The sequence below is a fragment of the Acromyrmex echinatior genome, chromosome 7, assembly GCF_024713525.1.
Source record: "Acromyrmex echinatior isolate Ae372 chromosome 7, ASM2471352v2, whole genome shotgun sequence".
Taxonomy (NCBI): domain Eukaryota; kingdom Metazoa; phylum Arthropoda; class Insecta; order Hymenoptera; family Formicidae; genus Acromyrmex; species Acromyrmex echinatior.
In genome coordinates, this window is record NC_141858.1 from 1,662,278 (window position 1) to 1,687,071 (window position 24,794).

The 24,794-nt window shown below is 32.4% G+C and overlaps 1 protein-coding gene across 2 annotated transcripts in view; it reads left to right on the forward strand.

Annotated features, from left to right (window-relative positions):
• The window catches only part of Ack-like (activated Cdc42 kinase-like), a 343,307-nt gene that overhangs the window by 296,342 nt on the left and 22,171 nt on the right, over positions 1-24,794 (forward strand). The window contains exon 9 of one of the 2 annotated variants that reach the window (XM_087407584.1): positions 13,956-14,023. In XM_087407584.1, coding sequence (XP_087263710.1) covers positions 13,956-14,023 — 68 coding nt within the window. Of the gene's footprint in view, positions 1-13,412; positions 14,024-24,794 lie in introns of both variants that reach the window. The other variant, XM_087407583.1, reaches the window with a different exon arrangement.

Consider the following 24,794-nt stretch of genomic DNA (forward strand, 5'->3'; position numbering starts at 1 on the left):
TTCTGTCTGTAGATGTTCTTTGTCAGAGATGGTAAAAGCTCTATGTATAAGTGAATTGATTGCAGACTGTTTTTGTACTGGATAGTGGTGCGACTCGGCATGTAAGTATCTATCTGTGTGTGCTGATTTTCTATACTTCATGGCCTAAAGTACCGTCAGCTTTCTTAGAAACAAGAATATCTAGGAAAGGGAGTTTTCCGTTTTCCTTTATGTCTATAGTGGATATTTGGATGTTGATTGTTGAGGAAAATTAGGAATTTACGGAGTTCGGCTCTACCGTGTCTCCTTATATCACGAATGTATCGTCTACATAACGGAATCAAACTTCTAATTTTTTGAATGTTTTTTTGAGAATCTCTTTCTCAAAATGCTCCATGAAAATGTTGGCGATTACAGGAGAAATAGGAGAGCCCATTGCTGCTCCTAAAGTTTGTTCATAAAATTGATTGTCATAGGAGAAGTAAGTGGTTGTGAAGCAGTGCTCTATTAGCGGGATGAGGTCGGAGGGGACTTCATGAGGCCTTTATTATGTTTAATATGTCTTTTATTGGGACTTGTGTGAAAAGGGATTCTACGTCGAAACTTACAAGCAGGTCTGTGGAACGTAGTCGGATTTTTTTGGATGTTTTGTATGAAATCCGTTGAGTTAGTTATGTGTGATTCGGATTTTCCAGTGAGGGGTTGTAGTGTTTTTGCTAGGAAGCGGGATAAGTTGTACGTCGGGAAGTATGGCGCTAACAATCGGTCTGAGGGGGATGTTTGGTTTGTGTACTTTTGGTAGTCCGTATAGTCTTGATGGGAGAGGATTTGTAGGTTTTAATGTTGATTTGATTTTACTGGGAATGTTGTTTTTTTCCACCAGGATCTTGATGTTCTGCGCGATTGTATTAGTTGGATCTTTGTCAAGCTTTTTATATGTTTTGTCCGAAAGAAGATTCTTTATCTTTTTCTTACAATCTGATGTGTTTATGACTACTGTCGTGTTGCCTTTGTCGGTTGGAAGCACGATGATATCTGTGTCCCTGTTCAGGTCTTGGAGGGCCAAACGCTCTTGTCTAGTGATGTTTGGAGGGAGTTTGGCTTTAGAAAGGATATTGGTTACCTGTCTGTGGATATTATCTGTTTGTTCTGATGGAGTCAGTAGATAGTTGACTCTATTTAGCTGATAATCTCTTCCTTTGGAATCTTTTTAGGTGCCACTGCGAAGTTAGGGCCTTTGGCAAACGCAGATATAGTGTCTTGAGACAGGTCTTTGTTGGATAGGTTCTTGACGTTAAGGGAGGATTTTTGTGAGGGACAAGGTTTATGTATTTCTGTTTCTGTCTTTCAGAGGATTGTATGTGGGTCTTTGTGGCTTGTTCGTATGTAATACGATCTAGAGTTTGCCAGATATCATGCCGCAATGTGGATAGGAGCATGTGGAGTTTAAATATTTTATGGGACCACAATAGCCAACATTACATCATACTTTCCAAGAAAGTATAGAGAAGCCATAGAGATACAAAAACACCCTAAAACAATCTAAATAGAGATAATGGCTACAACATAAATAAAATATGAAAAACCATTCTTCTTGATTATTGAAGACTGACCATTTTCCCCACCCTCCCCTCCATAATTCTCTTCTTTTCCCCTTACTACTCCAACAAGTAGCGTAATATAAAAAGGAACAACCCGGAGGAACAGCTCAGTATCAGGCTGTTCCTCGTCCTGATGAAGTGGATTGCAAGGTTCACGAAACGTTGGAATTCCAAGAATGGATTTGACACGAAGGAAACCCGCGAAACGCATAATTTTTAATACTTAATAAATTATGTTTTCGATAGCAACGTATATACTGGAGTTATCCTATCAGCATTAGGGATGTGCAATTCAATCAAAAAGATCGATTTTTTTAGATCGGTCTGAATCATAACTGCGAAGACCGATTCATGAAAAAATCGAGCGATAAAGAATCGATTTTCAAAAAATTAATCTTTCGATCTAACCTTCCATCCAAACTAAACCAGATAAACCCATCGCTTGCGAGAATGGGATTAAATTTGGGATTATTAAATAAATATACGAACAAAGTTATACAAATTTATTATTAGAACATTTTAATTACAAAGCTTATAGCGGAACACATACAATATTCTTTAATAAAGAGGATGCAGAAAGCGTACCGTTAACAAAAACGAATTGATAACTCACAATCAGATAACGGCAACGCACGGCGAGCAGCAGCAAGATCATATTCAAATTATTCAACTAGATGATATGGATCATGTATATAAAGGCAAAATAACATAGCAGCGAGCGCGATTGCGCGCTTGCGCGACATACTGCACAATGCTGACATTGCGCTTCTGTCTCGGAATTCGCAAAACAAATTTGTAAATCATGACTCGTCTTTAAAAAGAATAAGGACAATTAATTATAAATGATACAATGATTAGGTGCTTGTAATAAATTCGATTTTTCTAAAAAATCGATCTGCAAATTTAATCAAAACAAGAAGATTTAAAAAATCGATTTTTAAGTCAAAATGATCGATTTTTCAAAAAATCGATCCGAATCGCTAATCAGCATATCCCTAATCAGCATTTAAGAGCCACAAAGAAACCGATAAATATTCTAAATTGATATTCTAATGTTAAGATTGGTAAAAAAGCAAAGCATTAATTTGTTCATATTTTATGCAAGTTACAATTCGTGATTAAGAAAACATCTAAATTTTTTCTGTTTAATAAAAATTTAAAATATTTTTAAGTTTTTTAAATAGAACCACGATTTTCTTTTTATAAGATCATAGAAAATATGAAAACAAATTCAATACTATTATTTCTGTCTATAGATGGAAAGAGAAAGACACAATCTACATAAGCAAGTGTCTAAATTTCACAAATTTTATTTTTTCATAAGAATAAATTTTTTTTTCAAAGATCTTGAATATTATCATTTATTGTAATTCTAATATGTAAGAAATTTCTTCATGAATAGTCTGCCATGCTATAAATTCGTAATACAGACTTTGGAAAAAAATGTTTATATAATTTTAGTAGTATTATAGGGCGGATTTTTTTTCTAAATCATTTATTGCGCGGGGGGACGGGGCGCAGAGGATATTCGTTGGGAAAGGTCTCAGAGTCAATGGTAACGGTGTTTACATAAATGTTTATACAAACAACGATATCATTAATATATGCCACCATGTTGTGACGACATGTATCATGTTCCCTTCGGGGAGGAGGTCTTGAGCTTTACAGTCGCCATCGCGGACTGCTTCCCCCCCCCCTCTCCCATACGGCCTCCGCACTACCTCGTATACTTACTATCTCTTTTCCTTTTATGCATCGCCATCTTTCTCTCGGCTTCTCCTATCTCCCTTCTTTTTCTTCTTGCACACAAAAATTTAACATGTTATGACATCATAAATGTAATTTTGATACAATTGCGACGTTGCCAAGTAGTGCACATAATAAAATGAAAGATCAATTTTAATCTTGAATTACTGGAAGTCCGCGCGCGTGTTCACTTTCACTTATTATACGCTCTTTTTTTCTTACGCAGATAAGTACGTACGCGTACATGCGTATATACATACGTATATACGTGATTCGCGATATGGTAAGAAAAGCGTCAGTTGCTGTTTACTTAAACAGAGTACGATAACGCGCTGAGGCATAGGATTAAACGAATGGAGAAAGTACATGTATAGTGATGTGAAGAAAAAAATGTTTATTCACATTTTATTATAGATTATTTTTTTCATACGTATTAAAAACTAAAGCTAATAGCTTGCAATGAGCTGATGCTTATTAAAGATGTCGCTATCGCGTATAATGTTCTCGGATGCGATATTGGAAAATTACGTTATTTGACATCGACCGTATCGATGAATCTGGCTTGAGTGTTTTTAGTTCGAATGTGAAATGATCCGGTGGAATTTAAGATAAAGATGATAAATTAACGATGAATATACAGGGTGGGCCATCTATTGGTACGTTTTTAAAAATGCGATCAAATGAGCATACATTGATATTTTTTATTAATTTTTTTTTTGTTGTGAAGCTAAAAGTATCCGCGTCAAGAATGAAAAACGATTTCGTTCATGTGGCTCCCTCTACTGGCCTTACAGTATGCCATTCGGTCACCCCAATTATTAATGACATTTTGGACTACCTCGGCGCCAATTTCACTCAAAACAGTCGTAATATTGTTTTTCAAAGCTGGAATTGTCTCTGGATTATCCGCATAACATCGGTCTTTAACGGCACCCCACAGGAAAAAGTCCAGCGGTGTCAAATCGCAGCTACGCGCAGGCCAATTGACATCTCCTGAACGGCTGATTATGCGGTTGTTGAACTTGGTGCGCAGAAGGTCGATGGTAAGTCGGCTTGTATGGCATGTGGCGCCATCTTGTTGAAACCAAAGGTCGTCCACATTCATAGTGTCGATTTGAGGCCATAAAAAGTTGGTCAACATGGCTCTGTAGCGTTCGCCATTGACGGTAACGGCGTTTCCAGCATCATTTTCGAAGAAAAATGGGCCAATTATGCCACCACTCCAAAATCCACACCAAACTGTGACTCTTGGAGGATGCATTGGTCTCTCTACGATTGTGTGTGGCTGTTCCGAGCCCCAAATCCGGCAATTTTGCTTGTTCACATATCCGCCGAGATGGAAATGAGCTTCGTCCGAAAAGATGATTTTTCGACCAAAATCGACGTCATTATTGAGCTGGTTTATAGCCCACACAGCAAACTGATATCGAAGCGGATGGTCATTTGCTTTCCACTCCTGAGTCATCTGGATCTTGTAGGCGAATAATCCGAGGTCTTTGTGCAGTATTCTCCTCAGGCTGGTGCGACTAATGCTCAGTTGCTGCGATCGGCGTCGAGTTGAAGTCGTCGGATTCTGTCTCACACTTTGGGCCACAGCCTCAATATTCTCGGGTGTGCGCACTGTCCGAGCTCTGGGACCACTTCTGTCATCCACTAACATCCCTTTCTCACGAACTTTCCTCACCAATTTGCGTATAGCTCCTTCGATGGGTGCTCTATCACGACCCATATTTCTTTTCAAAATTCGTACAGTTTCGGCGACACAGCACTGACTTTGAAAATAAGTTTTTAAAATTTCAAAACGCTCTTCAAGAGAAAACATGTTGTTTCGTGTCGCGGACGGTATGACTAATAAACTGTCAAAATTTCGGGTCTGTAGCTCGTTCGGTGTTGCCATACGACGAAATTCAAAAACGTACCAATAGATGGTCCATCCTGTATGTATATTTATTAATTATAATATTTAGCAATACAAGAGCGTATGAAGGAATACAATAATCCAGAAATAACGGAAAACCTTGAAGGGTTCTTACCTAGAGAGAAAAAATTAATACAAATCATATTAATATGGCGCCACCTAACATAACTAAATTACTAGAATAACTAGCGATATCACATATCCTTCTCAACAAAATTAAAAAATACTTAAATTAATGCCTTAAAAAATACTTAGATTAATGCCTTTATCTTAAGCTATAAATTAAATTTCTCGACCGGTTTAATCCTTCTTTTAGGTTTAACATTAATAACGCTAATCTCAGCCTTTTCTTCTTCCTGAGCTACATCTCGCTTACCTTCACTTCCGTGTTCTTTAACAATTTCTAACTCTTTCAAATTTTTTTTCTTTGTTTTGTTCTTTCATTTCAAATAAGTCTCTTCCTCACTATAAAATTTTCTCAACTTAACAATTTGTATGTCTTTTCCATACTAATCCTTCCTCATCCACGTTTTATATAAATACATTCTACGTTATATACGTTCTAACGTTCAACTTATCCTTAATAATCGCCTTATGCCATGTTGGCTTCGCTGGACACTTATAATCTTTCATAATATTACAATCCGAAGCGCCACTACGGTCTAAGTATTAAGATGTTGAACTAATATATATATTATTCAAACGAATTAATTAATTTCAGAAATAATAATTACGTGTCGATATGGTTGTCGACATTAACGCAATTAATCTGAAATGTAATAATCCCCTCAAAATTCCCCAAATTAATCTTAAAAAACTGCAATAAACTTATTGCGAAAAAATATTGCCTCGGCCGGGAGTCGAACCCGGATCTCTTTTTATAATCTTTCACATATACCAAATCTCCTAACTTAAACTCAGTTTCTTTATTTTCTTTAAAATATTTCACCTGCTTCTCTCTAGCCTTCTCTCTTTCCGATCTGATCAACAAACTCAATCTAGTTCTCATTTCGCGACCTAATATTAATTTAGCTGGATTTTCTCCTACATTTGCATTCCTATTCGATGCTAGATATCTATTAATTAATGTGGTTGTACTCATTGATGCATTTCGCTTATCCGCTAACGCTTTTAATAGCCTATGCTTAAAATTCCCTACCGCATTCTCCGCCAAACTAGTGGGCTGGATGATAAGGAGTTGACGTTCTATGGTTAATTCCATTGTTCTTACAAAAATTAATGAATTCCTCCGACACAAATTGTCTACCATTATCCGAAAATATCATTCACGGAAGACCAAAACGAATGAAACGCTCTTTTAGCCTTTAAATAGTCTCTTCTACATTCATGCTAAACATTTCAAATATTTTCAGCCACTTAGTAGTAAAACGCAATAATTAAATACGTTTTACTTTTAAAAAGTTAATACGAATTCTATCGAATGGAAATTCCGTTTCTGGGAACTTAAATAACGGTAACTTACGGGGATTACTGATCACAAGCATTCTACAAACTTCGCAATCCTTAACACTAACTTTCTATTTCTTTATCAATTCTAGGCCATCAAAAATATTATCTTGCTACTGCTTTCATTTTAGCTATTCCTAAATGAGCTCCGTATATCTCTTCTAATAGAGCTTTTCTAAATTTAAACGGCACAATAACCCTATATCTCCACATAAGGAGTTCATTTTCAAATGCTAATTTCATCCACCTTATTCGCAAATTCTTTTACATTCTTATTAGTTTCTTTCGGCCATCCATCCCTTGCAAATATACTTTACTTAATGTCTTGTCTTTTCTTAACTTTTTTCTAATCTGTGCTGCGTCTATGGGTGTACGTTTTGCTTATAAAATGAAAATAATCTTCCACTTCCGCTTCTTCAACTTTATCTATCCTAGGCAGCCTAGATAAGCCATTCGCTCCTCTATTACTTGCGCCTTTAATATGCTCAAATTTATATCGAAAATCACTTAAAAACAATGCTCATCTTTGTAGCCTGTCTGCTACCATTTGCGGAATGCCTTTGTGCTCTTCAAACAAAGCAATTAATGGATCCGAACACAAAATGAACTCGTTACTCATACCCTCTCGACACCATTCCACTTTCATTTGAAACATTTTTTCGTATTATCAAAAATAAACGAAATATTCAAGATATTCGATTTAAATGGACCACCCTGTATATATGAATTACGAGACAATCCTGTACACACATACGCGCACGCGCGCGCTCATGCGCACGAACACGCGCACGCGCGCGCGCGCGTACAGGGTTGTCCCTGTAATTCATCCGATAACGTTCGTAGAGCGAACTGAGTCGAAAAGTCCTCTACCATTTTGCAATTTTCGCAATAGTTAACAAGATATTAATTACTAAAAATTGCCGAATATTGGTCTTTAATAATTGGTCTTTTTCTCAAATATTATCAACTTTATAAAATAATCGCAACAGACAAAAATTGTTTATTTTTTTCTTATAAAACTCTAAGAATTTTTTCAGAATTTTTTATTAATTTTTAAGTACTGCATTTTCTTATTTTTACCAAAATATAAAAATACGATATTAAAAAATTCTGAAAAAATTTTGAAAAAATAAATAATTCTAACGAACGTAGTTTATAAATCAAACATAAAAAAAGGAGCGTGAAACCACAGCACTTGTTTATGAAATTTAATTATTCATTATATTAATAAAAAATCTTTAGACGTTCGGCCACAATCTCGCCATCTTCAGTAAAATCACAAATATTAGTAAAACGCAGAATTTACATATATATCTGACATTAAATTCAGCCGTCATATAATATAAGTATGTATAAACGTGTTGTTTCATCTTGTTAAGGTGCATCATACAACAATGTTACAGCGCTAATTATCATGTTGCAAGTTATGTAGAGAACAAGAATTTCCAAATTCTAATTTAAAAATTGAACTATCATTAATAACTTCTAATCAATTTTATGAGGATTGAATCATTGTCTGTTTTACAGACAAAATGATGAATCTTAAGCACTTCTTTCACGCAGATGGAAATTTATCGTGACATTGTGTAATGTTATTCGTTATATCGTATGTGTTTGTACCGCTATTTATATATATGTCAAAGTTTAGATTGTTCTAGAATTATTTATTAAGTGTGAGAGAGATCGTTCTTTGGAAAAGGCAGATAAACATCAGGCAAATTTTCAGTGTCACTTTGCTTATTAATACTACTTATTTGACTTTTTATGTATATCATTTCAGAAATTCTTCTTTTAAATAATGATTGTTCCGTATCTAAACTTCTAATATTATCTCAATCCAATTCGTGCATCTCATTCAATTGGGGGCGTGAAATGGGGGCACTGACATCTCAGAGGTGGATCTTTTTATATCAACCTTATGTTCTTTGATTCGAGTTTTTAATTTCCTTTTTGTTTGGACAACATAAGAAGAATCATAATCTAGACAATTTATCTTATAAATCACTCCATAATGGTCCTCTTTATACAAACGATCTTTTCCAGTTTTAATAAATCTATTCAGTTTGTTTATAGGTTTGTTGTAAGCAATATTAAAGCCCTGACTATGTGATAATTTTTAAAATTTTTCCGATACTTTACTTAAATGGTATGGTATTATAAAAAACTTTTTCTTTAAATTGGAATTAGAATCGTTTTCATTATTATGACACTCACTATTTTTATCTAAATTAGTTCTATTTTCTAAAGTTTTAATTCTGTTTTTTATTGTTGAAAAAATGAATTCAATAGGATAGCCATTCTCTACATTTTTTAAATTTGACAAAAAAATATTTAAACAGATTTTTGGCATGCCAATGTGTTCTCCATTGTCCTCTACATTAGCGAACATTGTTCTATTAGGTGTTGGAATTAATTCGTAGCGTTTTACAAGTGATGGGAAGTACTTTCATTAATGTATTTTTTAATGCTCATGTGAAATAAATAACATTCTTTCATTAAAAACGCTACGAATTAATTCCAACACCTAATATAAGATTTAGAACAAAAAATTATTACAACTAATAATATTGTTTCATCTTTTTATTTCTGTTATGTTGATGACATTGTATTGTCTGTGCATAAAGACAAGGTTAAGAATATTCTGGAATTATTTAATTCGTATCATGAAAACCTAAAGTTTACAGTTGACTTTGGCGAAAATGGCATTAATTTTTTAACTGTTAAACTAATGAGACAAGAAGGAAGAATTATCTTCAATATTTATAAAAATACTACTAATTCAGGGAGATATTTGAATTATTATTCAAATGTTTTTATCCCATCCAAAATTTCAAGAAAAAAACATTTCTGATTTAGTTTATACTCTGTTAATGAATGGCTATCCTCTTGAATTCATTTTTTTCAACAATAAAAAACAGAATTAAAAACTTTAGAAAATAGAATTAATTTAGAAAATAGTGTAATAATAATGAAAACGATTCTAATTCCAATTTAAAGAAAAAGTTTTTTATAATATCATATTTAAGTAAAGTATCGGAAAAATTTAAAAAATTATCACATAGTCAGAGCTTTAATATTACTTACAACAAACCTATAAACAAACTGAATAGATTTATTAAAACTGGAAAAGATCGTTTGTATAAAGAGGACAATTGTGTGATTTATAAGATAAATTGTCTAGATTATGATTCTTCTTATGTTGGTCAAACAAAAAGGAAATTAAAAACTCGAATCAAAGAACATAAGGTTGATATAAGAAGATCCACCTCTGAGATGTCAGTGGTTTCACGCCCCCAATTGAATGAGAGGCATGAATTGGATTGAGATAATATTAGAAGTTTAAATATGGAACAATCATTATTTAAAAGAAGAATTTCTGAAATGATATACATAAAAAACCAAATAAGTAGTATTAATAAGCAAAATAACACTGAAAGTTTGCCTGATGTTTATCTGCCTTTTCCAAAGAACGATCTCTCTCACACTTAATAAATAATTCTAGAACAATCTAAACTTTTGACATATGTATAAATAGCGGTAACACATACGATATAACGAATAACATTACACAATGTCACGATAAATTTCCATCTGCGTGAAAGAAGTGCTTAAGATTCATCATTTTGTCTGTAAAACAGGTAATGATTCAATCCTCATAAAATTGACTAGAAGTTATTAATGATAATTTAATTTTAAATTAGAAATTGGAAATTCTTGTTCTATATATTTGCAATATGATAATTGACTCTGTAACATTGTTGTACGATGCATCTTAACATGAAAAAACACGTTTATACATATATTATATGACGGCTGAATTCAATGTCAGATATATGTAAATTCTGCGTTTTACTAATATTTGTAATTTTATTGAAGATGGCCAGATTGTGGCCGAAACGTCTAAAGATTTTTGATTAATGTAATGAATAATTAAATTTCACAAACAACATCCAGTGTTGTGGTTTCATGCTGTGGCTCCTTTTTTAATAAGTTTTCAGAATTTCCTTTTTTTAAAAGAAAAAATTTTCAGAATTTTATGAGAAGAAAATATACAATTTTTGTCCTTTACAGTTTTTCTATAAAGTTGATAATATTTTAGAATAAATTATTGAAGATCAATATTCAATTTTTAGTAATCTTGTTAACTATTGCAAATTGCAAAATGTAGGAGACCTTTCGACTCAGTTTAGTCTGCTCTACCTGCCCACGGCAGCATCGGGTGAATTACGGGACTCTATCGGTATATATATATATATATATATATATATATATATATATATATATATAGTATATAAGGTGAGTCTGATAAAAAAGTGCATCACGTTTTTCTTGAAAATGGTTAGAGAAAGACACCTATTATCAAAATTGTAGGATAAGTAGGGGGACGTACTTTGATGATCTTGAGTAACCTTAAATATCCTTAATTTTCTTACTATCAATAAAAATATTTTTTTCTTAATGAGAAGCGGTCTTTTTTACTCTATTCTATCGATAATGCTTAATGAGCTGAATAATTTTGTATTAGAATATCTTTTCGAAAATTTAACATTATATAAGTCAAAATAAGTGAGACTTTAAAATATGATGATTGAGACATGCCTGCAGTCTTTTTGGAAAGTTTCTAACTTTTGAATCGTAAAAGAAGGTGAATAATACAAAATCATTTCTACCGATCCATTAATTTGGAAACATTGAGTTCTTGCATTGTAGTTATTCAAAAATTTTCGTTCTATTATTAAGATTTGAGTTGGAATTGACAAATACACAGATTCAAGTACTTTGTGAGTAAAGTTTCTTAAAAAATGTTATATTCTAATGAAGAAGTTTTTGATATGTTAATGATTTACAATGAATGTATTTACAAAATGCTATGCAAGCGGCTGATTTGTATGCTGTACGCTTTCCAAACCGTCGTCATTTCGTGTAAGAGGAGTTTTTACACGTTTGACGAATCAAGTACTATTGGAATTGTTAAGGTCAAGATAACAAAAGCAAAATATTGGTGTTACAAATGAAAATGTGTCTATTGACATATTAGCTGCAATTATTACAAATCCATGTGTCTACAAGAGATATTGTTCGCGATAGAAATACATGTTAGCCAATTCTCAGTGTCACGTATACTCAGGAAAAATAAGTTCCATCCATATCTTGTATCGATACTCCATGAACTTTCGCAGAATAATTTTAGCATGAGTATCCAGTTCTGTACGTGAGTTCAAAATAAATTACAAGAAGATCCTAACTTTTTTCTATTGTGACAGATAAAGCAATATTTAAGAGTATGAAATCATTAATACGCATCAATTGCATTATTGGAGCGAAGTCACCCACTGGATGAGAACTGTGAACTGTCAACAACGTAGAGTATTAATGTTTGGGCAGGAATTATTGGCGTTCAGTTAACTGGACCATTCTTTTTTTAGAAATCTCTAACAACCGAAAAATTTGTTCGTTTTTTTAGAAAGGTTTTCCAAATTTAGTGGAAGATATTCCGCTGATAGATAGGGCTCGAATTTGACTTTAGTTAGGTGGTGCATCCCACTTCGCTGTAAATACCAGGCGAGAACTCAACAGGATGTTTTCAAACAAATGGATTAGTAGAGATAATCTTGTGTTATTCCCTTTGTATATTCCACTCGATTTAAAATGTTTGGACTATTACCTTTGAGAAAGAGTGAAGGAGTTAGTTTACTTTACATATTCTATCACTTCGAAAAACGATCACTTCGGAAAACATAAAAGAAAGAAAATATTTTTTGCAAAATAACGATTCAAGAGTTAGAAGAAGTCCAAGCAAACTTTTCATGAAGACTACAGGCATGTTCAGATCAACATAGCGTCTGGCTACTTTTGAGGTTTATATCCTGACAATAATTAAACTTTTAAAAGAATAATGTAAAATTATTTAGCTCATTGGGCACTATCGATCGAACGAGTAAAAAATATCCTTTCTATTAAAAAAAAATTTTTATTGATAGTATGAAAACCAAGAACATTTAAGGTTACTCAAAGTCATCAAAGTATGTCCCCCCCCCCCACTTATTCTATAATTTTGATAATAGATATCTTCCTCCTATATCTAACCTTTTTCGAGAAAAACGTGGCGGACTTTTTATCAAACTCACACTCTGTGTATGTGCGTGCGTGCGTGCGTGCGTGCGTGCGTGTTTATATATTTATTTTATTTTTTATTTTCAGACAATTTTATTATATTTTAATGTTTTTAAAATTTGAAAATAATATAATAATTCATCTTTAATTAGCAAACATGTTTCTTTTTTTCGAAAAATAATTTTTTTTATACAAAATTAAATTTAAAACGTGTAGTTAGTAATGTAAAAGTTTTGGGAATTCTGAAATAAATTATATTTATTAATATGAAAAGACACATAAAATTTTTCAGTACACGGAATACGACAATTAGTATTTAGTCAGATATTTCTGTTGTTTGTTAGTAGTTATTTAAGATAATTCTGGTACAATATCAAAAATAACATGCGTGTATATATGCGTATCAACATGCACATTTATATGTACAATGAAAAAGGAGAAGGAAATAGAAAAACATAGAAAGAATACAAATGCAAAAGTAAAAAAAAAGAGCGAAATTTATAATTCCATATTTATAATTTCTGTTTTCTTATTTTTGTTTAATTTCTGTTTCTTCTATCCTTGTATCCCTTCCCACACATATTCAGGCCACCCTGTCGGAAGAAGCTAAGGAAGTGTACAACAGTTTGGTGGAGACGCCAACATTGGAAAGTGCTGGAGATACGAATCCGTTACGCATGTTACGTTCCGGATTATCTATAGTAAGGCCTAGAATTCGTGGGAACAAACATGCCACTCTGGGCTACCCAGTGTTATCGCAATCAGAAGACATATCTAGTGAGCATGCCTTCCATTTCGAGATGCACCATAGCGGCGCGATGACTTTGCCCAAAGTCCGAGCACCTCCCTCGCCTCATGCAATTTTATCTCTGCCTCAATCACGCATTCTTGAAAGACATCACTCTATGGAAATAGAGAATAATCAGAATCAGAGTAACATCGATGAGAACCCAATTCCTCTGCCGCCTAGAGATCGTTCAAAGACACTTCAGCCCAAATCTAGTTTACCACGACATCAAAGGAAGCATCCTTTGATCATACCTGGAGGTGGTGTCACAAGAACGCTAGCCAAGATGGCAATAACCATGCCATCCGTAGAAGATCAAGTGGACGGACATTTCATGTTACAGAATTTTGATACGGCAATTGGTGAGACTTTGCTACAGGACAACTATCTTTCAGAAGCTTCTGTTAATAGGTAAGATTCTCCACGAATTACTAAGTTTTTATTTTTATTTAAAAAACATTAAATGAAAAAAGAATTAGTTTAATATTCACACAATCAAATTATAAAAAGACAAAGAAGCCACGCTGATGTTCATGCTGTACAATATTTGTGTTTATAATGGAATAATAATTATGCAAACATACATACAACAGATGTTTCGAGCTTTTCACATCAATTCCACTTCAATATAATAAAACTTAACGCAACTATTTTACATTTCAAATTCTTCTTAAGATTGAAATTATAATGAGATTTTTACGCTTCGCACATTTACAAATGTCAAATTGAATTAATCCATAATCCTTTGTGAAGAACTTACCAGGAAAGGCTACACTCTCCTCTTTACCGATTTTGATCAAACTTGCAGAAGAGCCTATCAAATGAACACCTGTAAGGCCGTTCCCGTTAATGAGCCTTAGAAGCCTTGTAATAAATATTTAAAAATATAAAAATCTGAAAACAATTTAATATCTCGGAAAGTATGCATTTTTGAAAGAGATGTTTTAGACAAAAAATGGTAGGGTTTAATAAGGTGTGTTTACTGGTTTTATTGATTTGACGTTGAATGGCATCGCCAAGGTTAAATCAAAGTTGACGATGCCTCCCAAGGTCAAACCAATAAAGCCAATAAATACATCTAATTAAGGCTCCTGACTAGTCACAGCGGCCATGGAATCGTGACGTCATAAGCGAGAAATGACATGATAATTTATGCTGCGTATCATTTTTAAATAAAGACAATTTGGATGAAACGAAATAACGAGATCACTTTAAAACACTTATAAAAATCGATAAAAACTGTCCTTTCCTCCCTTAACAGTCAGTAAATGGCCATAAAAGGCACGTAAAGCCTATATTCGAGCAGAAATACACGGTTCGTGTTGAAACAAGTAAAATATAGCTTTTAGATACAAAATTCCAAGATAACTTTAATTTTCATCGATAATTACGACTTTCCTAAGTACAAGACAAGTCACATTTTCACAATTAGGCAAATAATAACGAAATGGCACGTAACATAAATTTCGCCGTCAAAACGTCACTTTTCCACGCCTATAAGTTCGATCATTTATCGTGATGCGGCGTTGTAACATACAAACAAACACGAACCCATGTCCGTGTGCTCGCCTGCTGCGCGCTGAGAGTGAATGAGACAGCAAGCCCCTTCTCCCACTAGTAGTTTGTTTCAAGCAACCGAAAATGAATGAACGATTGAAATTAAATTTTTGCTGTTGAAAAATTCTTGATATTTTGCTACCGAAAAAGTTTATTTAAAATTATTAGAAAGTTGAAAAACGCAAGCGAGGCAGTGCGTCGGACGGAATGAGGGAAGCAGGGTTGATAAAAAAACGTGTTTCAACAAAAAAAATAAAACATTCAGTTTTTTTTGTTTAAAATTTGTTTTTAATGTTTTATATATATTTTAAACAGCTTCAGAAAAAATCGCGTTTAAAACAAAAAAAAACCATTTTTTAAATATTATATATTTATTATATTTTATTAAAACGCATTTTCACTTTCAAGTATTTTATTGTATTTTGAAATGTTTCTGAGGTACATTTTAACATTTAATTATATCTACTTCCTTATTTCTCTTAAATTTGAGCGTATTATACATAAATATATGTATATTTGAATGTGTTGTTTGCTATTTAACATTTTATTTGACTATATATATTTTAAGTTATGCAAATTTAAACAATAGCATGGCATTTTGCTAATGTGGTCCTTTATGCGGATTGATTACTCACGGCTTCTTTTGAGATTTTTATTTCAAAATAATTATTCCTTGAACTAATTGTAGTTCTAATATTAATTTACGTTACTATAGATTTTTATAGACTGCCAAGCTGTTTATATACTGGGTGTTTGGAAAATAATGATAAATCTTTCACATAGAGGCAGAATGGAGTAAACTAAGAAGAAAAGTACTCTAGTATTTTGTAATTTTCCTAATAGTTAACAAGATATTAATTGCTAAAAATTGACGAAAATTGGCCTTCAACAATTTTACTCAAATGCTATCAACTTTACAGAAAAACTGAAAAAGAAAAAAATTGTTTATTTTCTTCTTATAGAATTCTACGAATTTTTTCAGAATTTTTTATCAACTTTTTAGTACTACAGGGTGGGCCATCTATTGGTACGTTTTTAAAAATGCGATCAAATGAGCATACATTGATATTTTTTATTAATTTTTTTTTTGTTGTGAAGCTAAAAGTATCCGCGTCAAGAATGAAAAACGATTTCGTTCATGTGGCTCCCTCTACTGGCCTTACAGTATGCCATTCGGTCACCCCAATTATTAATGACATTTTGGACTACCTCGGCGCCAATTTCACTCAAAACAGTCGTAATATAATGTCATCCACTAACATCCCTTTCTCACGAACTTTCCTCACCAATTTGCGTATAGCTCCTTCGGTGGGTGCTCTATCACGACCCATATTTCTTTTCAAAATTCCTACAGTTTCGGCGACACAGCACTGACTTTGAAAATAAGTTTTTAAAATTTCAAAACGCTCTTCAAGAGAAAACATGTTGTTTCGTGCCGCGGACGGTATGACTAATAAACTGTCAAAATTTCGGGTCTGTAGCTCGTTCGGTGTTGCCATACGACGAAATTCAAAAACGTACCAATAGATGGCCCACCCTGTACATTTTCTCAATATAAGAAAATACGATATTAAAAAATTCTTAAAAAATTCTTAGAGCTTTATGAAAAAAAAATTAACAATTGTCTCTTGCAATTTTTTTGTAAAGTATTCGAGTAAAAAATTATTAAAAAACTATTTTCGGTAAATTTTATCAATTAATATCTTGTTAATTATTGCGAAGATAGCTAAATGATACAGGAAATTTTCTCCTCAGTTTAATTCATTCTGCCCCTCTGCGAAAGATTTATCATTTTCCAAATACCCAGTATACATAAAGTTATATGTATATATGTGCATGTATATACATTTGTATACATGCGTATATTTTGCTTTATTTTTTTGTTAATTTTATAACCAAACTGTTTTCTAAAAACAAAACTAACTTTTTAAGATTATTTTTATGGAAGGTCACATTATCATCCATGTTTCTCTTCGATTCGTCATTATGCAATGTTGTCATATTTTTATTAATAAATCCTAAGTAATAAATATTTAATAAGTAATTTTGAGTTCAGAATCGATTCAACAACATTTTAATGAATGTAATCAAGTTTTAAATTTAAATATTCATTAATAACCAAGTAAACCAAGTTACCGTGTAAAATGTAACTGGAGTATCACCTTCTCCTCTACTAAATAGTATTAAAAACACATTTAAAAAGAATAACGTTTTAAACATTTTTTTTAAATTGTTTAAAAAAAAGCATGTTTAATTTAATCTGATGTTTAAAACATGTTTTAAACATTTGTTTAAAAAAAAAGTTTTAAACAAAATAACCCTAGAGGGAAGCCGACGCGCAGTCGAGTGGAGAAGATTGGTTCGCTCGGCGATTCGCGCATATTTGATTTCGTGTGTAAAAATTTGCTAAATTTATATTTTCTTAGCAATAATTGACATGGAAATCTGATTTTTTTTTATCTGGAGTAACTCGACGAGATATAAACAAATAACTTAACCAAATGTTTCATAAAATAATTTCTGTAATCATGAAATTTTTAGTTTTTTGTTTCTTGAATTTTTATTTTTTCGGTTTATTATCAAAAAATCACATTTGAGTATGTCAAAACGAACGCATGTCTGAATTATCAGTACATTTAATTGTCCAATTGGACACTTTTTACAGCATATTAAATAAAGAAACATAGCTCATGTGATTTAAATTTCTTAATCAGACATGCGTTCCATACTCAAACGTGATTTTTTTAATAATAAACAAAAAAAAATAAAAATTCAAGGAAAAAAGAATTTTCTAAATTAAAAATTTCATAGTTACAATTCGAGATTTTTTTAACAGCAAATTTAATTCTTCCTTGACAAATTGGTGCTAGATGGAACTCTTAATCTTAAAACTTAGAACCACAGTGATTTTTTGAAAAAAAATTGTTATCTCGGCTCCTAATAATCGGAAGGTAATCTTTTTTTTTAAATTCATAAAAAAGTGTCAAATTTCGAATGCTTCACACGGCTATTTGATATGATGCATATTAACGAAATTATTTTCATTTTTTATGAAAATAGAGATATCCACTTTTTAAAATTTTATAATAGTTTAACTGCAAAAAATCCTTTTATTAAGCGTACGTGATAGTGCAACTCTTGAAGAAGTAAAGTCCCTATAAATTGCTGTGCGACTGCTCAAAGATGAAGAAATTAGTTTCCGCAGACAGGCTTTTAGTGAACAAATGGCTTTTGGCAAAAATTAGTGAACATTTTCAGGCTTGTTCAGGGCTAGATTTGTTCGTCATTACGAAGGCTACATTTTACGAGAATTTCAAAGCTTTGCATTTAAATCTCAATGAACACAGAGCGAATGAAAAAAGGCCTTTTTCTATGTTTTTTAATTTTTTTTTATTGAACTTATATAGATAGATTTTAATATTCCATATCTTATTTTGTAGATATTTCGAATACCTACATTTTTTATTTTTTTTCCATACAATCAATATTTTTCGTTTTATAAGCGAAAAACGTGCTTTTTGCAACTATTTGATTTTTTTTCGCATATTTTCTTCACAAATCTCGAGTCTCGAATATACGCATTTTTTTCTGGCCTTTCGAGACTTTCGTGAAGAGAAATGCTGGTTATAATTTTTTTCCGGTAAAATTTTATTTCTATTGAATTATTCTTACTACTCGAGTTTATGAAGAAGAGGTATACTATATAATGATGAAAAATCGTAAACAATTAAATATCTCGTAATCTGAAATATCTGTTGCATTTTAACATGATTTATAATATTCTGGATTAATGGGAGGAGTACACTACTACAATTTATATTAAATTATATGTTATTTAGAATGCCCCCCGTCCCTTATTGATACCTAGGGCCGCCGAGCGGCCGAGATTGCCGAGAAAGCATTTTCGGTCGCTTGAAACAAATGATTAGTGTGAGAAGGAGCTCGCTGTCTCGTTCACTCTTAGCGTGCCGTAGGCGAGCACACGGATATGGGCTCGTGCTGTGGCTATCATTTCGCCAGACCGCCATCTTATTCTGTGTCGCCATCGTCAAGAGTTCTTGGCTGAGTAGTCAAGAGCCTTAAGGGGGTATAACACCTTTGCGGCTTCAAAAAATAAAAAAAATTTTTTATTGGCTTAAATGATACTTTAAGATGTCTAGAATATGATCCCATTAACGCCTAAGCGATCTTGAATTTATTTTACGTCGAAAACAGCTATGCTTGTGTGTTACCTCTAGCGCGGGGAGAGGGCCTCGGGCCGCTCACCGAGCTCGCTGCCTTTCTCTTGTGTTTGTCAAGTATTTCAGGATGAAGTTTTCAAAGCAGTCAAGCCTATCTACGAAGAATTAAGTTCTGACGATTTATTATCCCGCTGCCTTGGCGGGTATACTCAAAATAACAACGAGAGCTTCAACTCTATGCTGTGGTCTATAGCGCCGAAAGGGGTCCACAGCAGCAAGGCGATCGTTGATATTGCTGCAAATATTGCTGTTTGCAATTTCAACGATGGCCTAAAAAGTGTATTGGAAATTATGCAAGTTCTTAACTTAATTAAATCACTAGATTTTTTTTAGCAATCGATTTTATGTCAGATTTTTAGGCGAAAATTCGATTTTTTTTTTCAAAGTCGCGCCATTTTCTCAAAAATTGATATTTTTTAAAATCCACCGGTACTACCTTAGCCAAACTATCACAGATTAAGAACCAATTTGTATTTTTGCTTTAGGTCACTCCAGTCAACCACAATCGTGTACACCAGCAAGACATACGCGACGCTAGCGGCCTCTTTTGACGGCGTTTATTTTATAAACCATGATGATTTTTCAAAAACAAAAAATATGTTCAGTGTCTTTAATATGTAAATAAAAAAACCCAAAGACCCGGTTTTGAATTGCGCACTTCTTTGTATGTAAAAAAAAATCTTGAAAATGAGATCGATTTTGGCCGTAAAAGGTGTTATACCCCCTTAAACCCTACCATTTTTGTCTAAAATATTTTTCTAAAAAATGCATACTTTCCGAGACACTAGACTGCTTTCGGATTTTTTGATATATTTTTAAATGCTCATTATTCGACTTCTAAGGTTCATTAGCGAGAACGGCTTTATTTGATAGGCTCCTCTAACATTACTGCAAATTTGATCAAAATCGGTGAAAAGCAGAGCGTCGCCTCTCCTTGTGAGTGTATGTTAATAGTAATAGCAGTTTAAAATGATATCCTTGAACATATTTTTATCACACTGAAGTAAACCTGATATCAAAAGGTCGAATCATCTGTTATATGTGTGTTTGCATAATTGTTATTCTATTATAAAAATATAATTGTGCAGCATGAATATCAAGCGTGTCTTCTTTACCTTTTTATAATTTGATTGTTTGAATTTTATTCGTTGGAACCTAATACATTGTGTTTAAATTTAATATATTTAATATTTTAAGCATGGAGACATAATATGCAATATGAACTATTGAAGATTATAATCTTCTATATGATATTTATTGCCCATCCTCATTTGAATTTTTGGTGAATGTTCACTTTAAGGGATACTCCTTCGATGATCTCGATCTTGATATATGTTATGAAGATCACGATGTGACCTCCAACAGGTTTCAGCCGACGCTCGTTATTTATTAAAAAGTTATTTGGTAACAATCATAGTTCGTAATTATTTCCCCGCATGGAAAATCGGATGATTCTAGGTAGGGGGGGGGAGGGGGAGAAAATATGGGATGGACTAGGGAAGTATGACTTTTCATGCAAAGTGAGGTCCACTCATCCCCCTCAGTGGCGGATCTAAAGGGGGGGAGGGCAGAAGGGACGGTCCCCCTCCTCCAGAGTTGGCCAAACAGAAAGTTAGAATTTATTATATAACAAAATTTGTTTTTAAATAACATTTCATATTATGTTAATGTGCATAAAATAATAATAATAAATAAATTTCAAGGCTCTAATGAGAGCCAGCGAGAAAAAAAATTTATTTATTATTGTTATTTCAAATATAGAAAGTTTTAATCATGATATTCTTTAATGTATATACACTGCTAAAAAAAATTATGGCATAGAACAATCGTGGGCAAAAATTGGTCTACTTTGACTAACGATAACTTTGCAAAAAATTGTCGTAAGATAATGGTTTTTTTTTTAATTAAAGCTTCAAATCTCTACTTTAAGATGCTATGGCCAAATTTTAATGCACTCCTGCCATTTAACTCTCAAAATATGAGAGTATATTTGTCATATTGAGAATTGCAAAGTTTGACGGAATACACGGACTTTGTAAAATTTTTTGGAGAAGTGCCATTTGCAGGCGTAAAATTCGAACTTTCCCCTTTAATTAAAAAAAAACGAATTGCTGCGATTTTTCACAAAGTTATTGCACTTTAAAGTTATCCTTGCATTTTTTATATATATTATCGACATTACCTGCATTACCAGATATGTATCACGACAAAGTTGCTGGATAGATTTTGCACATTGTGTTTCCGTGTATATGTAGACATTGTGTTTCTGTGTGTAAATTTCAGTAACGTGTGTTGCCTACTAGAGCTTATAAGTCTCTGAGATTGGCAAGTTATCTTGACAAATCTCTTAATCTATGACCCATTATCTAGTACAAATCCGGAATGACATTAAAGTGTTGTAATTTTGTAAAAAAAACATCGCATTCCTCCAAAAAATTTTACAAAATCCGTATGTTGGAAACGCGCCCTCAGTATCGTTGACATAGAGGGCGAGACGCGTGTTACCGGCCGAGGAGTGACTTTGAGGAAGATGCCGGAAGTAGCCGCGTGTGAACGGAAGAAGATGAGATCGGATCGCGAGCAGAGAGAGTGCCCGCCATTATATATTTCCCGCCATTATAGCCGTTCGCCTCTTTTTACTGCCATTGTTACTACGTTTAATCCGAGTTGTATGCTCTCACTGTTTTATAATAAAGTAGCGTATTCATGTAAAAATAAGAAGAAGTGTCTAATATTATTGAGAACCTTACGATCCCGAAACCGCGGCTGCAACACCGTGTATTCCGTCATTATGCAATTTTCACTACGACGAACACACCCTTATATTTAGAGTTACAGTGATAGGGATGTATTAAATTTAAAAGGTGGCCACAATATTTTAAAGTAGAGATTTTATGCTTTAATTAAGAAACATTATGCCACGATAATTTTTCGCAAAATTATAGTTAGTGGCTAATTTTTGTTTACAATTTTTCTATGCCATAATTTTTTTAAGCAGTGTATAAAATATATCTGTCTAATAATATGCTAAATACCAGACGTGTATAATTTATATTTGATCATGATATTGGATTGAAGGAAAAGTTCTGCGGTATTTTGTTAGCTCAAAATTATATATATGTACAATATCTTCGTTAACAATGATCAAAATTTAAATTTAAGAAAAATTTTCCTTTTTTTAGCTGGTAGTTTTCTATATATAAAAATTACAGAACTCACATAAATTCAAAAATATGCAATAGTAACCATTCGAAGTATTCAATCGAAAGATTTCAAGCTCTAAAATTTTCACGATATAGATTCTATATCGTTACAGTTTGAAGTTTTCCTTACAAAATTGTTTTTTAAAAATGTTTCTACGATTTTTTGTTCTTGAGTTATTCGTGAATTAAGGAGCATTCTAATTTTGATTGCTCATAATTCTATTAAAAATCATCGTACTGCAATTATAAGAAACAGATTCTTAAAACTGAAACGTTGGTCTATTAAATAATATGGTAATTTTTTCGATATAAAATATATATATAATAAAATATATATAAAGTTGAGCTAAAAATATGATTTATGATTCTTATAAAACTACTGCGCAACGGAAAAAGAAAAAGTATTATAATATCACATTTTTAGCTGAAATATACATATATTCTATTTTTTTAATTGGCAATTACACTTGATAGACGTTTTCAGCTTTAAGAATCTGTTTTATTAATTACGGTACAATGATTTTTAACGGAGTTATGAACAATCAAAATCAGAATGCTCTTTTATTTAACCTGCGTATAACTTAGTAACAAACAGTCGTCGAAAAAGCATTCCCTAAAGGAACATTTTTTAAAATGAACTTTTAAGAAAAACTTTAATCTTTTACGTTAGATAGTTGAAAATTTTGCAACAAATATATTCCATACATAATTTTGAATTAACAGAATTCCGCAAAATTTTTTCTCCAATTCAATAGTAATAGTACTAGTAGTAATAATAATAGTAAATATAATAAATCAATAAAGTAATAAAAATATAATAATTAAAAAATATTAAAAATAACATCAATAATAAATAATTTACATTTCATCATACCGCCCCTTTTCCCCCAGAATAACTCTCTGGATCTGCCCTTGCCTCCCCCCCCCTCTAGGGCAGTGTTGTTAGATGAGACAGGTTTTTAGCGCATGCGCAACAATAAAGCAATAACAGTATAGCAAAAATAGAGATAAAAAAGTAAAAACGGGTAGTTACGAATCGTGACTGAATGTGATTTTAACATTTTCAAATTGTATACACATTATTTTATCAATTTTTTATCTGAATTGTAATTTTTCTCTAGGATATGAAATTTATTTGTCTACCTGCTGTTCCTGACGTTTTAATCCCATGAGATCATCAAGCGTACCAATTAGTTATGGGAAAATATTTATTTGTATAATTGGAAATTGACCACTGGAATCTACGTAGCAATTAATGCAATGAAATTACAATTTATTTGTTTTTTACGCTGAAAATAGTTAGAACATACCGAAATATGCGTGAAAAGAAATATAATTTTTTTAGACGTTAAGGTCTGTTAATTATTCAACCACAACACTCTCTTACAACTGATTCCAAATTGCCCGTTTTTTACTTTTTTATTTAATTGTTGTTGACTTACGGAATTTTTTTTAAATCCTAATATTTACTTTTCCTAAAAAAAAAATAAATTTTTGTCTTTATTTTTATTATTTTTGTATGTTCCTTTTTATATTAATTGCCTGCGATTAATTAGATGCTGAATTTATTTTTCAAATATGGGGTTTTTGCAATAACATGAATCCAGATACGATGAACGCTAAAGTCATATTATTCTTTTCTGCATTAGTTATTAAAAAGAAATTAACTTGATTTTAATGTCATCTGGATAAACGGTATTGCAAACTCTCTCTATTATGATGTCAATTTTGAGAAAAATAATATCAAAGATACAAAGAAACAATTTTGAAAATTTTTATGACGCACCGGTAGCAGTTTTTTTCGCACTTTCGTTAACACCACGAAAAAGTAGCAACTTTTAGTTCCAGAACACATTTTATAATTTTGTTTTCGTGATTATGACCGTAGTCGCGACTGATGACACAATTTCGTCGCGTTTTTTACTATTAGCGTTTCTGTAACCAGTCATCTTACCTTATACTCTGAAAATCGGAAAATACGCGCCAAATTGTCGTGGAATTTCTTTAACTCAAGTTGAGCACTAGGCACCAGTGAGCGTGACTCTTCTGTATTTATTGGGATTTTTATTGCTGAATAAGATGAAAAATACAGAGCTTGGTTTCTGGCGCGTGCGAGCAATAATAAAATAAAAGGTTAGGTTACGAGAAGGGTGCTCACGCTATCTGTCAGGTAACAGATAT